We start from the raw sequence: 15751 nt of genomic DNA, 5'->3' as shown, positions 1-15751 counted from the left end.
AGAGTCCTTTCAAGGATGTAGTGTATCCCAGTCTCCAGATGATTTCCACTGTCCTGCTGTCTGGCACTCAGCTGGCTGGTTTTCTGCCAGACCCACACAGCTGTGACTAGCAAGTTACATACCACACCACAAAATTGCTCTTATTCCAAGACAGATGCCTATAATGATCATTTAAAGACACTACCAAGTCGTCAAGTGCAGGAAGTCTGGAAGTCCAAAGGAAGCCGCTACAGAACTAAACTTGCTTTTGTCCCCAGTCTCTGCACAGCGAACACGCATGCAGCGACTAGGAAGGGCTTACCTATGTGTTAGAAACAACAGCAGTGACTTCAAGAAGTACCAGGTGTACAGTACAGAAGAAGGTGAGCTTTACAAACATTCAGTAGAACAGTTAAATAGATGACCTAAACCAGAGCCTTATCCCAGCAAAGCAAGCCAAGAGGCAGCTCGCTGAGACTCTCCACAGGAGAGAAACGCCTACCAGACAAGCTGCACGTCAGCACTCGCAAGAATTTTCAATCAAGGCTTCCCAACATCTCCACTTCTCACACAGTCCATCCGCATCCATTTTGAGCTTCCTCAGATCTTTTATTACTTTATGAATTCCAGTATTGAGCTGAGGGAAGCAAAATGAATTTAGCCCAGTTTAACCCCAGAAAGAAATAGTGTAAACAAACATAAGGTGACAAAAGGCCACTGAGTACAAACTGTACTATATTATTGAAATTTCCTTCTTATAATTTGAAGACCACAGAAAATGTGTGTCTCTTCAGAGTTTCTGAAACACTCGATGTTAACAAAGAATGTTACAGTGCAAGCCGGTAAACCCTTCCTTTCCAAAATGCTAACCTCAGGGGCCAATTTTTCCATTGTCACCATCCAGTGTTTCAGGCATTCAAGAATCAGAATCTGGTTTCCATGTTAAGTGCCGGTCCGCAATGCTCCATTAATGGCTTATTCAGTTGTGCTTTCTTCTCTCTTTTTCATAAAGTTTTCAATGTTACAGTTTGTTTCTATCAGACTGAGCACTGGAATTCTTTCTCAAGCCAATTTCCTTTTCCAGCCGCTTCAAACTCTAAGCCACTACTATTTTCCACAAAAATTTAGGCATAAAATAGCGTTTATAGCAAGTTTACACGTAGTACTTGTGAAAATGCTTTTAACAGGATATACACCAAGTTAAATAACGCTAAGTGCTTCTACACTGTTTTCCTATCAACTACAGCAAGAGGAACCCAGTAGTACGTTAGTTCCTTTCACACCACTATGTGCCCTCAGCATAGCATGTCAAGTGACATACACATTGTTGCTGGCTCTCCATTCCCACCTGAGAATAACAACCACAGAAGCTCTGTGGATAAGCAGCCTTACTGCAGCCAGTTCCAGGTTCTCCTCCCCAGTGATCCTTGTTGCAGCCGTGGCCTGAAATGCACTCTCAGCTCCACAGGGGAAATCCCAAGGGCTCACAACTCACAGCAGCCCATGGTCCTTTCCAGTGGTGATAGGTTTCCCATTTCAACCTCTGCATCTCCCTTGCTCCTGCGTCACCTCCGGACATATGTAAATGAACCCGATAACAATTTAACTTAAATTACTCCAACAAAATAAGCGCTATGTCAAAAGATGATACATGATCTTCAGCTTCTTGCTGCTATCTCACATCAAATGATAGAATTTAGTTTAGTATTTAGTCAAGTGCTTTCAGCAGAGAACCCTTAAGCCTCCAAAACAATACAAACACTCTGGATGACTCTACTCAGCTACATACAACATTTACGAACCTGAGAACTATGGCACTCCACAAAAAAAAAAAACAAACAAATCAGAAAAAGACCACAGTTCCAACTCAAATGTTGTTACAGTACGACACATCTTCAATACGAACTGTCACTTTGTAGGTAAGTAAAATTTTCTTTTATTTATTTTAAATACCCTGTATTGATAACATCAACATTTCTTCTCATCATAATTCAGTAAGTCAAAATTCAGTAGTCAGAAGCCTGGGTGAATAGCACTAACACTCCATATTTGCACTGTAGACACATTACAATAAGGAAGTGAAACTTCTGCTCTAACTGTATCAAGACAATCTCTCATGTGAACGCTGGAATTGCACTCAAGGGATTAAACCTCTGTTCACTTTCTGTTCAGTCATCTTCCCTTTGATGCCCCAAGTAAGGTACACATATGGTTTACTTCTCATTTCAATCTTTTACAATCACAAGGAACCAACCAGACAGAACATATTATAAACAGAAGTGTTAATTACAAGAGGAAATAAAAATATTAGGGACATTTGTAAAGTTTGCCCTAGAAAGCCCTAAACTAGAAATAAAATATATCTAAGTCAACACCATTGTCCTTTTCTTAGTCATCTTACACCACCTCATTTCAAAACATTCCCAAGAAAAATGATGTGGGAAAAACAAACCAGCTTTTAAAAAAAACATATCTTCGTATTTAAAGATTTATCATATCAGATTTGTTTGCCAAGCGTAATTCACTCAACACATAGTAACAACCTCCTTGAAATCAAGCCAGTACGTACACTTGCTTATATTCCAGTTATGAGTCAGTACAAGAAAAGACTATTGAAAAATGTACTTTTTGCAGTGAAACACATAACACCGTTCACAACCAACTCAGCATTTCTCAAGCTGTCTGTTTTTATAGCCATGACTGAATTTCTTCCCTTTTTTTTTTCCTTAAGAGAAGGTATCTCCCCTTACTTTTTAGTATATCAAAAATCAAAGCTTGGATTCCAAGTAACAAAAATTAAACATATGACATAATATAGCAAAGCCATTCATTACAGTCTAAGCTATGTTATAGCTATCTGAAAACCAGAAATGAGCAAGTCTATTTCTAAGACCCGGGTGAGTAAAGAAAAAATAACCCCTAGACACATGGGTATGAATACTTGAAACAGGAGACTAAGCACCTGATAGTCACCATCTCAGATTGAGTGTAACTATTACTGTTCATTTTGCACATTAAATTTAGGCTCATCTATAAAACAAAGCAACCTCTTTAATGAGGGCTCCGGGGTAATTCCTTCCAAACTGCGACCTATAGACTGTACCTATAGAGCAAATACTTCTTCACTTAAGAATTGCTTTCACATTGTATTGAACTACAGAATGTAAACTTGTCCTTTCTGAATGAGCAGAACAAAGAGAAACCAAGAATAGTAACAGACTAAGCAGAATTAATTTAGCCTTCCTAACAACAGGAGCAGACATGGATGCAGAGGTATTTTGACAAACTGTCTTGCAGAATACAACAGTGTCATCCTGGTCACTCTTCACCGTGTATGGCACAAGAGCACTTGTGAACGTTAAGTAGCCCTAGTAGATGATCTTCAGGAGCACAAGATGAAAGAGAAAGGAAACATGGATGCTAACTCAGGTTGACCCCCCGTGATTTATTTTAAGGCATTTATCTGAGCTTTTGAACTTCTATAAAGATAGTTTTTAAATGTCATATTAAGGCACCTTTATCACACAAGCCCTCTCAACAAAACTTCGGTAGGTACTGTAAGTAACAAACTTTTTACTGTTTAACTGTCACGTAGGCTTTGCTTCACCACAGGTACCCAAAAACTTTATTGAAGTGCTGATCAAGCAAATATGAAAACTGGTGATCAGGTTGTTGGATGATGCAGTCACATTCACAGTCAGTGTTCACATACAGTGTTATTTTTACTTCCATCCAAGGTAAAAACAGCCAAAGCTGAACTGGAACACAGTAATGACACCACCACCCCCACCCCCCCTCTAAATGCACAGACAACATAAGGTATTTTGTTCATTTTGACTATGCACCACAACTATGCATTAAACAGAGCAGCACAAGCTTACCATCTTTAACTCGGCTGGAAAACTGAACTATAAAAGCAACAATAGTTGGAAGCAGACTACAGGGAAGCGGCAAAATTTGGTCTCAGCAAGTACTCTGCCTCTAGTAAAAGCGTTCCTGTTTCTATGCAAATGATTTTACACTCCACTGGTCCAATGTTATTGTGCTGCAAAGACTACGCAGTCTGTACACTGTACAAGTACCAGGAACTAGATGCAGAAGTATTTTTTAATTCGAAGTAATCAACATGTTAAAAAAGGTATCTCTTCAGCCCATATACTCTCATAAGGCAGCTGACACCTTCATCATTCTTTGGTTATTTAACCAGATGTACATACTTCAACAGATACTTACATATATACATATGTAGGTATGTGTATGTATATATCTAGATATAGATACATCTCTGAGGTAGTGATGTTACAGATGTAACTTGCCTGGGTGAGAAATGAAAGGAACAGAACCAAAGGGATCTTCAAGAGGATTTTTCTGTGGAGCAGAATGTGGCTCCACTTTCTTATCTGAAGATACTCTCCTGGCCACCAGCCTGTCTGTAAAAAACAAAATGAAACAGAACAAAAAATAAAATAAAATAAAAATGGCAGGTCTTATGCCTACACAAAGATATCTATTGTTCAGGGTGAGGGGGAACATACTCTCAATTAGGGTTTTTTGGGATGTCTTTAAAGATATCCTACATCTTGGAATTCTTACTACTTAATCATTCAGGAAAATCCACCTGCACAAACCTATTGTTAATCCCCCTGTCCCACCAAGAGCAGCATGTATTTGCTGATTGAATGCTTTAAATGAGAATCTCTCTTACATATTACATGCAGCCTATGTACTGTGTCATAGAAGCTATTAGTTCTCCATGCTCTTGAGGTTTTAAAGTCAGAATCACTACGCTTAACACAAAATTGTTCATTTTATCTGAGTTTTGGCCAGCCTTTGCCACAAAAAGAGAAAAGTTGACTATCACAGCAAAACAGGTAGGAGTACTTTTTATTAAATGCATAATGTCTGTTAGTAATTAAAAACAATCCGAGTGTCATATAACAGACATGCAGTGTCTGTTTTGTACAGTTTTCAGACCTTAGGAGACTGATCCATGTTTTTCTTTCTAAGAGCGACATAAAAGGTTTTTAAGACAGTAAAAAATTCAAAACTAAAAAAAATGTAAATAGTAAATACAAGTTTTTCTGTCTAAGCTCTTATTCTAGATCAGATGCAGATCATCCAGCACAACCACCATACTGCAATTCAGGAGGGTCCAGCAAGGCCCATTAGCCGTTTATCGATACCACTGTGACAAGGTGTTTCACCTTCAGCTAACATCCTACATCCTCTATGCCCAAGACAGCATTTTCACAGCCTGCAGCTGCTCTTCCAAACAATCTGCAGCACAACCTTCCTGACAGTTTGCCACTGTAGAGCTACAGCTGAACAGTGCCCTAATTAGGTATCAAGCTACCTGCATATTTTCTATTCAGTCCTTCAACAGAGCAACCAGGAGGCTTTAGAAAGATAACCAGGGACTAGACAGCAACCTAATCTACTCCAGACAGATGCATATTAACCCCATGTACAAAGCCCAAGAGTTTTGAAATTACATGCCAGTTCTCAGAGACAAGCATTCTGTTCATACTCAAAACACCTGTAACGTGAATTGCCTTACTCTTACCTACCATTACTCTCCTAAGAAATACAAGTGGGAGTTGTGCCATTACAGACAACCCCTACTTAAAATGTAACCCTACACATATGGACATAGGCAGATACTAACTAACCCAAAGTTATCCCACACTGATACAGCCATGCAGAAGAGAATACTAGCAGACACACACAAAAGATTAGCAGCTTTATGTTTTATACAATCAGCTTTGAGCCTTGAACACAAACAGCTGCCAAATATCACAGCCAACAGCAGTACTTGTGCCTGTTTCTCAACAGTCATACCCACATTCCTCTCCTCAAGGAGGAAAGATTTGGGCTTCTGGGGTTTTTTTTGGAAGCGTTGGGTTGGTGGGTGTTGGGTGGGGTTTTGGGGTTTGGTTGGTTCGTTCGTTTTGGGGGCTGTTTTGCCTGCGTTTTTTTCTGTTTGGGTTTGGGTTTTTTTTGTTTGTTTGTTTTCTCTTAGAAGATATGTATGCGACCTTGAACTTGCATCTTTACAAATGCAGACTGAGTGCAGGATGTTTTACCCTACTATCCCTTGTATCTGGCCTCCAGAGAACAACTGGTTGCTGCAGAGTTTGCAAACAACCAAACTCTAGAGTAACTTTTAAGGGCGCAACAACTTGAACTACCCTTTGGAGAGCCCCAGCAAATGCTGGCATGCCAGACTATGCGACTTCAAGCCCACAGAAGATGATCAGACCTCCCAACTTGAGTAGTAGGGCTACTGGAAAACAAAAATGGATTGAAATGCTCAGCATGCACGAAAACTTAGGTAAAGTGAGTAAATACAAGTTTCAGGTCCTCCGTAACACCTAGATAAATATGTACTGGGATACATTTCCCTGGAAAATAAAGTTTTAAATTTGTCAGTTCATCAAATTTAAGTCTACTGGAAAAGGATGAGACATTTTCCAGTCTTCTGAGGCACAAGTATCATTTGTCCACCTCATAATAAGATCCACTTCCCTTTAACAGAGAGTGTTTGAGAGAACAAGAGACAGCAATGGTTCCTCCAGCTTCACACAAGAAGTAGATTCAGCATGACAGTCAGTATTAGACTTCATTGTGCTTAAGATGCAACTTCCTCAAAGCAAAGATCAGAGGCATTTTCCCTTCAGTAAATACTCATACGAATGCAGCCCAGATTGTGCCAGAGACACGACCATGCAGCACAGCAGACCCTTCCAGAGAAAAGCAGAGGTTTTGAAAACCACAAACAAGGAATCTAGCTGTTTCCACGCAAATGACAGGCCCAAGATTCCTCAGGAGACAGCTCTCTTGGGACTTTCTGAAGTGCGAGCAGCACTTGCGCACAGAGAAATCCTGGTAAGAACCACAGCTCTTTCCTGCATGGATGGCCTAGGTAGCTCCTTCACACTGCACACACTGCAAAGGAGATGAGTAAAGAGCTCTATAGGCTTTGCAGCCACAGCTATCTCTGTTTAAGCACCAATATGATTCTGGGCCTAACCAGAATCTGTGCAATCCAGTGTGAGGGCCGTGCCGGTATTTTTTTTTCCCCCGGTGAGACAGCAGACTCCTTTTCTTGGCTCCCAGTTCTGCACATTAAGTTCTTACAGGAGCTCTTTGTAAGAGATTCATTTCTTCACAATGTTGTCAGAAACTCAGCATCATGTGTTGCTTCTGGACCCTCATTAATACTGATAACAACAACAACAACAGAAACAGAAACAACAGTGTACATATGAACCAGGAACTCCATCCTGTAACTCTGTCCTGGTTTCAGCTGGGATAGACTTAATTTTCTTCTTAGTAGCTAGTACAGTGCTGTGTTTTGGCTATGATGTAAGAACACCGTTGATAGCACACTGATGTTTTTAGCATTGCTAGGTAATGCTTATACTAAGTCACGGACTTTTTGGTTCCTTAGGCCCTGCCAGCGAGAGGGCTGGAGCGGCACAGGACACTGGGAGGGGACACAGCCAGGAGAGCTGACCCAAGCTAGCCAAAGGGATATTCCATACCATATGACGTCATGCCGAGTATATAAACTGGAAGAAGAAGGAGGAAGGGGGGGACATTTGGCATTATGGTGTTTGCCTTCCTGAGGAACCATTACGCGTGATGGAGCCCTGCTCTCCTGGGGATGGCTGAACACCTGCCTGCCCATGGGAAGTGCTGAATTAATTCCTTGCTTTGCTCTGCCTGCATGCACGGCTTTTGCTTTACCTATTAAATTGTTCTTATCTCAACCCTTGAGTTTTACATTCCTTTCCCATTCTCCTCCCCATTCCTCTGGGGGAGGGAGGTGAGCAAGCAGCTGCATGGTGCTGGGTTGCTGGCTGGGGTTAAACCAGGACACTCTGTATCTAAGTTCTCCGCAAAGGTCCTCTGTTCAGAAATCTTCATTCGATTGCACATTACTTTTTACTGTCATCTTTTTACTGTGAAAACTGTCACAAAGTGTAAGCAAAGTATTCTGTTCTATGTTAGCTCCCTTTTTAAAGGCAAAGTGATTAATCATCACAGCAATACCCATCTAATGCATGAAATCAAACAGTAATGTTAGCCTGACAAATTATGACATCTTGATCCTGTAACAAAGGCTGTGTATATTTAATTACTCATGTATTACTGTCATGAACACACCAGCTTTAAAAGCATTTGACATTTAAAAGCGTTTTTAATTTATGTATAAAGTATCAGCTCAACAATACAAACCAAGCTTTTGGAAGTGGAAAGAAAGTATGTTTTGAATGCTGCTCAGAACCACGTAACATTGCAAAAAGACAAACTTACATAATACTGTACATGACTTATAAAGTACAGGACAGCAATCAGGTTTAGATACAGAAAATATAACGATTCATCAAATCTCTATCTTAAATTCTCCTTCCTCTAGGTGGCAAAATGATTCACAGTAAACCCAAAAATTGAGGGGGGGGGGGGGGGGGGGGGGGGGGAACCTACTTAGTAGTAGACAGCGCTTTCCTCTCAAAAGAGATGACCTACATCTGAAGAGAATTAAGCCTTGATCCTTAAGATATGTCTGAGGAAATTCCAGGAAATATTACACAGTTAAAGACAATTTCTAGGTATAAGCCTTAATTGTACAATATATCTCCCTATTTCTCATTAATCCACCTAAGTTGGAGAAAGTACCAGTAGACAAAATTAAGTATAAATCTTTGACTGCAGTAGAGACATGTTACACTACAAGGGAAGTTAATACAGTCTTTGGCACAACATCCTTAATATCAAAAAAATGAAGTTAAAAGCCTTTGTAGTCTTTGATGTAGGTATCTATGTGCACATACAAACACACCACACCACCCCCCCAAGATTAAACTAGCCATGCTCCCCCTCCACTGGACCTCTAACAAAAATCAAGCCAAAAGGCCCAAGGAAAGCTGTGCCTGCATCACATGCCACATACAAACAAGACCGCCACCTAGTGTACTGTTGGTCAAGACAGTATTTTTTCATTTTTATTTTTATATTTTCTGTATTCAAGTGACAAAAAAACCCTAATGCTGGTTATTACTAAGCAAAACTATGCTGTTAAATTTACTTTTTTGATACAGCATATGAAGTTTGTTACCACATCCAGCTTCCTCTGTGCACTGAATTATCTTTACTAAGAGGTGAGCCAAAAACATGCCTAAGTAGACTCAGTCTTTAAAAACTTCAGACTATTTTCACACACATAGTATAAAATCCTATATGGATAATGGAATTACAATAGTAAACTGTTCTTTCTCCTAGAGATTCTGAGACAGCCATTTGCAGCACGTAGGTCCAAGTTATTCTAGCCTTTACTAAGTCTAATATTTTGCATGCAATTCAGCATCTTCACCAAAAGAGTAGTGAAGCACTGGAACAGGCTGCCCAGGGAAGTGGCGGAGTCACACCATCCCTGGAGGTTTTAAAAGACATGTAGACATGGTGCTTAGGGACACGGTTTGGTGATGGGCTTGGCAGTGCTGGGTTAACAGTTGGACTCAATCTTAAAGGTTTTTTTACAACCTAAATGCATGTATGTTTTTTCTGTTTTCCCAGCTCACTATAACAAGCCTATTGAGCTACTCCAGGCAAGCACACTTCTTGTATGGCAATTGCCAGCTGTTTTGTAAAGCCACTTGAAACATGTCCTTGTTACTATCTTCTTTTGTATTTGTTCAAAACGTGTGGCTTAACCAAATCAATCTCAAAATTTACTATAAACTGCACTCAACAATCCAACAGTCAAAGATTCTGGAAATAGGTAATGTTGTGCTGACCTTTTGGTTCGAGCTAACCTCCAGATTCAAGAGTTTAATTACTTCAAAAGACTTCTAAGGTTTCGTTTGGAAGCATCATGCCCAAAGACACCCAATTCTACTACTAAATAATTTCTAACTCTAAACTTGGATTCTGAAAGAATTGCTTATTTTTCAGCTGGTACATTATAAATTTTCCCCAGCTAGCAGCAAGTCATTCTACTGCAAAATGTGTGCAGGCTACATCCACATCTCAAAACCAGGAGTCTTACCTGGTCACCACAGGAATACAAGTGAAAACATTCAACCAGAGTTTCACAAAAAGAAGCCAGTCACTGTCCTCCAAGATTAGCAAGCAATGCACACATCTTAGTCAGCTACATTTAAGAACACATAAATCCAAGAAGAAAATGACAATTGAAGGCATAGGGATTTCTTCAATTACTTCAAATTCAACTTTACTGCATCTTTAATTGCAAGGAACTTGCTGATAGTCAGGCAAGTATTTACAATCTGGTTTTTGACACTGTCACATCTTATAAGTCTCACTAATAAATCTGATCTTGACAAAACCAGTTTTAGGAAGAGCATCTAACAAGCATGTGTTAAGCAATTAAGAAAAAGTATTTCCAAGTAAAAACCATTGAGATAACTGACTTCAAGAGGAAAAAGTTTATTCAACTATTGCCATATCAGAACAATAAAGCAGCCCTTACATGTAGCCACTCATCAAAAAGGACATTACAAAACATTAACATAATGTAATAGATAAATTTTCTTTCAGCATTTTCAAAGGACATATCAGACCCACAGAATCTTCTGCTCTGCTGTGCAAGAAAAAAGCTGGAAAGGAATAACGCAAGCAGCCCAACTTTTCTTCCTATCTGACAACATACCTCTGCTGTTGAGAGCTTCTTGACAATCAAGGTGACATAAGAAGTATTTAAGAGTTAAGATATTACCATTTCTGCAGTATTTGAGCCAGTAACTACCAGTTTTAGACAGTGAGTTCCTTTCTGCTTTTGAAAATGTGTGCCATAGGAAAGAAAGACGACAGGCCGAACTCTGCCCTCAAATGCTCAGAAAGAATTTTCTGTACACAGACTGCATGGCCCTCTGACAAGAGAGGTGTTGGAACTGCTGAGCAACTACAGTGCCCTTATTTACTGTGAAGCAAAATAAGCCTTCAAGTGTCCCTTACTTGATCTTAGCAGGTCAAACTCTCTGTCCAGCAGCTCCTCCTCTGTCAACTTGGAAAAATTGTCCTCTCCAAACGGGTTCCAGCCTGACATATCAGGTGGGTTATTGATGCTCTGCTTTGGGTAACTGGCAATTGCTTCAGCATCAGGAATACCTGGCCTGTAAAGTCAGTTCATGAAAGCAAATAAAGAGAAACATTATAGGCCTGTTTATCAGGGTGAAAATCTATGACATGCTTCATTATGCCAAAATACCACACACAATTAACACACACGCATTAACAGCTTATCCCAAAAGCATCTGAAAGTTAATTTAAGGGAAAACAGATCACTCAAACTATGTGGTTCAGTCACATAATTTCTGTATGCAATCCCTGGACTTTTATTTTTCAGTTTATTAATTGTAGCTAAAGCACAGAATCCTTCATCAAGTTGACATGCAAGGGTAAAAAACCATATCTCACCTGTGGTCATTTCTGTATTGCCATAGGAGATTGCCTTGTTTTCCTCAAAAAAAGCCTACTAAATCTCTATGAAGTTTTCATAGGTTCTCTTTATTTTCAAATTATTTTTTCTTGGCAGACACATTAAGAGTTGTTTTTTTTGAATCCTACATCCATCCAACTGGTACAATTAACCTAACCAGTTGACATAACAGCCTCTGCTTGTATTAGCCTTATCTACACAGATAAGGAAACTTTTGACTAGATGTGTTCTTCCTTTTGTGCCCATTTTAGGAAGTTACACCTACCACTCCTCTATCTGAAGCAGACTAGGAAAGCAGCAATCAGCAAGTTACTGCATGCTAAGTGGTCCTCTCTCTATGCCCAGGTCACACCTGCAGCCAGCTCCACATGGAACCATCTCTTCCAAACAACAGAAAGGGGAAGGGGCTCCTTCCTGTCAGCTTGGGCACTGCTGTCCCAAAAAGACTACTGGCTCTTTCCATCGAGAGGACAACATGCGATACAATGCAACGCAATGCATTTAGTACATCAAAGGAAAAGACTTTCATCACCCCTTCCTTTAATACAAAAAGTCATATTTTTTGTTTAAAAGATTGACCTCACACATTGCAAACCATTGCTAACTCTCAGTCACTGATTTGAAGCTAAACAGCAGGATCAAGTCTTCAGCCAAACACACAGAAGAGAAACTAGAAATACATGTATTTACTCCCAGATTGGAAATTATTTGTGACAAAAGTACTCTGGCAATAGATCCAGTCAAGATACAGCCAGTAAGTCTCAGATATGGGCACAGAAGCACAGGACACCACTCTGCTAGGGATTAGACTATCTGATTGGCAAGATGAAGCCAAACTGGTCACAGCAAACAGCAGAAAAATATTTTGCCTTTTACTCTTTCAACATGCTGCAACTTAGAAGAGACTAAGAACGGCAGCAGCAGCACCTGAAGAAACATACAAGCTACTCTAACTGAAAGCCTCTGTCAAGACTGACTGCACCAAAGAGTGCAGCATTCCCACAATTGCAAAGCACTTCTCTTTCAATACAATGTAGTAGGAACCTATGTAAATATATAACTTAGCTCATAACATTATCGAAACTGGACAAATCTGTGGTTCTCTTATTTTTAAATCAGAAAAAGAACGGGGTTTTAATCCGCACACTTTTTCATAAGAATTCATGGACAAGTCACACTTCATTAAGCTAGGGTAAGTCCACAGGACCCTGCAAAGGGACCACACTGCTGACAAGGTGCACTCCTACCATTTAACGTACTTAAATTGGATCAACAGACACAGGAGTTAGAAGCCCTAGCAAATACACACCAGCTATAAACTCTCTCAAGAGGGTTGTTTGAGATGACTTTCATGCACTTATAACCTCATTCAGCATAGACTATTGACCATCCTAAGTAAAGTGGTTAGCAGCTGGTTCCACTTTTTCTGGTTTATGGACTTATTCCAGGAAGACCGGTCCTTTAAGAAGTTGTACTAGGCCCATCTGTTAACAAGTTAAGCATCATACTTTCCTCCCAAAATATCCTTTACCACTAAGCAGCAACTATCCAACTGCTTTAAGTAATGCCTTACTACTGAAGCAATTAATTTTAGAGGAAAGGATTAAGCACCACTCATAACGATTAGCAATTTAAGCAGTAAGTAACCCTTGGGTCCATCTATGTCAGAATACTTGCCTGACTGCAGGATAGGGAGAATCTGCCACCATTCCAGCATGGACTGGAAGTGACCCAGGGTAGGAGATTAAGGCTGGCGAGAAATCTTGTGGAGAAGTGATATATTCAGGAGACTGCGCCTGTTGTGACCGCTGTTGCTGCTGAGCAAGCATCTGCTGCTGTAGGAGAGCTTGCTGATATTGCTGCACCTAAGAAAGATAACAATCATGTTACTAAAATTCACGTGGGGCAGTGTCAGCCTCTTGCGCTAAGTAACAATGCCGGCCTTGCAGCCAAATGCACTGAAAACCACTGCACTCCAGAAAAGCTTAGTATCTTCAGCAGAAGCAAGAAACCAGACCTGTCTGCTCTACAGGTGAAAAGAAACCGCTCTAACATCAGTGATCCTGTTTTTTTCTTCCAACATACTACCACTTCACTTTTCATACTTATTGCAATGCAAATATATGCTATTGCAGCACTAAAAGTTTTTATCATACCCCATTCTTATATATTATTAATAAAAATTTCAGCACAATTTCTCCTGATGTTTGAAGAACAGATTATGGCAGTTAGCTTTCTTGCTTTTGAAGCAGGAATTTGATGCCACCATGTCTTCTATCACTTTGTAGCATAGCATACATTTCTTTCTGTGGTCTGTACTGGAAACCTTAATCACCAAGTATGTTTCAAATTAGTATATACATACTGAATCAAGTTTAGAATCATACAATCATTTAGGTTGAAAAAGACCTCAAAGACAAAGTCCAACCATTAACCCAGGGAATAATATATTCTAACCCATGGAATAGATATATTCCACCCAATTAACACAAAAATGCAACTCCAGGCAAGCTTTCATAACCACGTTTGGGCTAACATTTTTTTTCCCCCCAACGGAATATCATTTTAGGTGCTGAACTTGACACTATTTACTACAACCACAGCTCATTACAACTACTCACGGATTTAAGATTGTACTGTCTATGTTCAATTCTTGACGTACCATAGCAGGATACTGAGATTGGGAAGGTTGCTGCTGGTACACAGACTGCATCAACAGCTGCTGTTGGACCATCTGCTGATGCATCGCTTGTTGATACTATAGTTGAAAAGAAGAACATAGCTTTAAGTCATGATCTTCCCTTTAGAAATAGCCAGGTATTTAGGAGAAGCATCAATTAAAATATCACTTCTGTGACTCAACAGCATTTTTCGGTTAAGACACCACATAACCAAGAATCAGCTTGCAATTCAGTTACTGCATTTTAATGACTCTGTTTGAAAGCTTTTCCATCCCCATTCCCCCACCCCCAATTATTATCAGCCTGTTGAACAAAAAATGAAGACTACATATTCAGCAACGCCTCTTCTAAGGTAAGACAATTAACATCCCACCTTCTGCAATTTTCACCAGTGCTGAGCCCCTTTGGAAAATAAATCAGCTGTGCTTTCAAGAATAATGTGTCTCAACGGGGCGGGGAGAGGAATAGCAATAGGTGTCCTGAACAGGATCTGAAAGTTCTTGTCTGACCTAGCTGCTCTTCCATTATGTTTACAGTTACTTATGCTACACAGCTTAAGCTATTATACTTTACAGTATGCAAGCTGGGCAGTATTGGAATACAAGGTATCCATGAAAAAGCTAGATGGACAGAACAACTACAGAAAAGAAGCTCTTCATTGATGAAGAAACACTGGAGAAAGCAAAATCTGCAACAATCCTGCTCAGATGGTGTATGTAAAACCAATCTATGCCAGCACAGCATCATCGCCTAGACAATTCCTAACACTTCTCACACACATTTACACATACACAAAACTTATTTGGGGGATGCAGTGGCGGTTCAAAGCAAGCTGGGATTCAGGGCCAAACTGCAAAAAAGACAGCGCAAACAATGCAACTTTCTAGAATAAGCATCACAGTGCCTATGAAGAGACAAATCAAAGGAAAAAGGGGCAGGAGCCATGATCCCTTCCCCCCCCCCTCTTAGCAGGAGAAAAAACAGGCAGCAACAGCAGAGATGTTTAACCAGTACATGATTCAAAGCATTATTGACAAGTGTAATGTGTCTCTTCAAAGCATGTGTAACAAATTTGACTTGTACCTGCTGAAAATAAGCATCCTGAATAGTAGGTTGTTGCTGGTGGTGATGTAAGTGGTGCAGCTGCTGCAGTCTCCAGTCACCCTGCTGCAGCTGCTGGAGGACTCTGTTCTGCTGGGGGGTGGGCTGGCTGGTCCCTTGTGACTGTAAGATCTCTTGTCCGTTCCCTGGTCTTGTGGTTCCTTTGATATTCAGACAACACTGTTGACACACTGATCTCTCAAGTTTAGCCAGAAAGCTCCCTGGCAGTTAACCTCTTCAATTCTTCAACACTTCAAGGCAAAACAGTTTACAAACTTCCCTGCCCAGCCTGACAACTGGTAGATAGTAAATTCACTTCTCCAAATATACTTCCAGGCCTGCAATGCACCATTTCTACTTACAAAAGGTAGGAGCTTCCTTTGGTCTCACGACACAGCAAGCTGGGTTCACGACTTGCTTTACTAATACTCAAGTTGGACCTTCTAGTATCTCAAACTCTAACCCTCAAAGCATACAATTTTGTATGCATACAACACACTTTAAGAGAATTATTGGCTCACTTGGA

At 40.1% G+C, this 15751-nt stretch overlaps 1 protein-coding gene across 6 annotated transcripts in view; it reads right to left on the bottom strand.

Annotated features, from left to right (window-relative positions):
* Positions 1 to 15751, bottom strand: part of BMP2K (BMP2 inducible kinase) — a 65878-nt gene that overhangs the window by 12146 nt on the left and 37981 nt on the right. For 2 of the 6 annotated variants that reach the window (XM_040586848.1, XM_040586887.1), the window contains exons 11-15: positions 15208 to 15416; positions 14106 to 14201; positions 13121 to 13308; positions 10960 to 11117; positions 4296 to 4409 (exon numbers count right to left, since the gene is read on the bottom strand). In XM_040586848.1, coding sequence (XP_040442782.1) covers positions 4296 to 4409; positions 10960 to 11117; positions 13121 to 13308; positions 14106 to 14201; positions 15208 to 15416 — 765 coding nt within the window. The remainder of the gene's footprint in view (positions 1 to 4295; positions 4410 to 10959; positions 11118 to 13120; positions 13309 to 14105; positions 14202 to 15207; positions 15417 to 15751) is intronic. The other 4 variants (XM_040586859.1, XM_040586867.1, XM_040586877.1 and 1 more) reach the window with 3 other exon arrangements.

This window comes from Falco naumanni, chromosome 1, assembly GCF_017639655.2.
Source record: "Falco naumanni isolate bFalNau1 chromosome 1, bFalNau1.pat, whole genome shotgun sequence".
In the NCBI taxonomy this organism is placed as follows: Eukaryota; Metazoa; Chordata; class Aves; order Falconiformes; family Falconidae; genus Falco; species Falco naumanni.
Note: the sequence above shows the minus strand (reverse complement) of the source record. Positions and strands in the feature narration are given on the sequence as shown.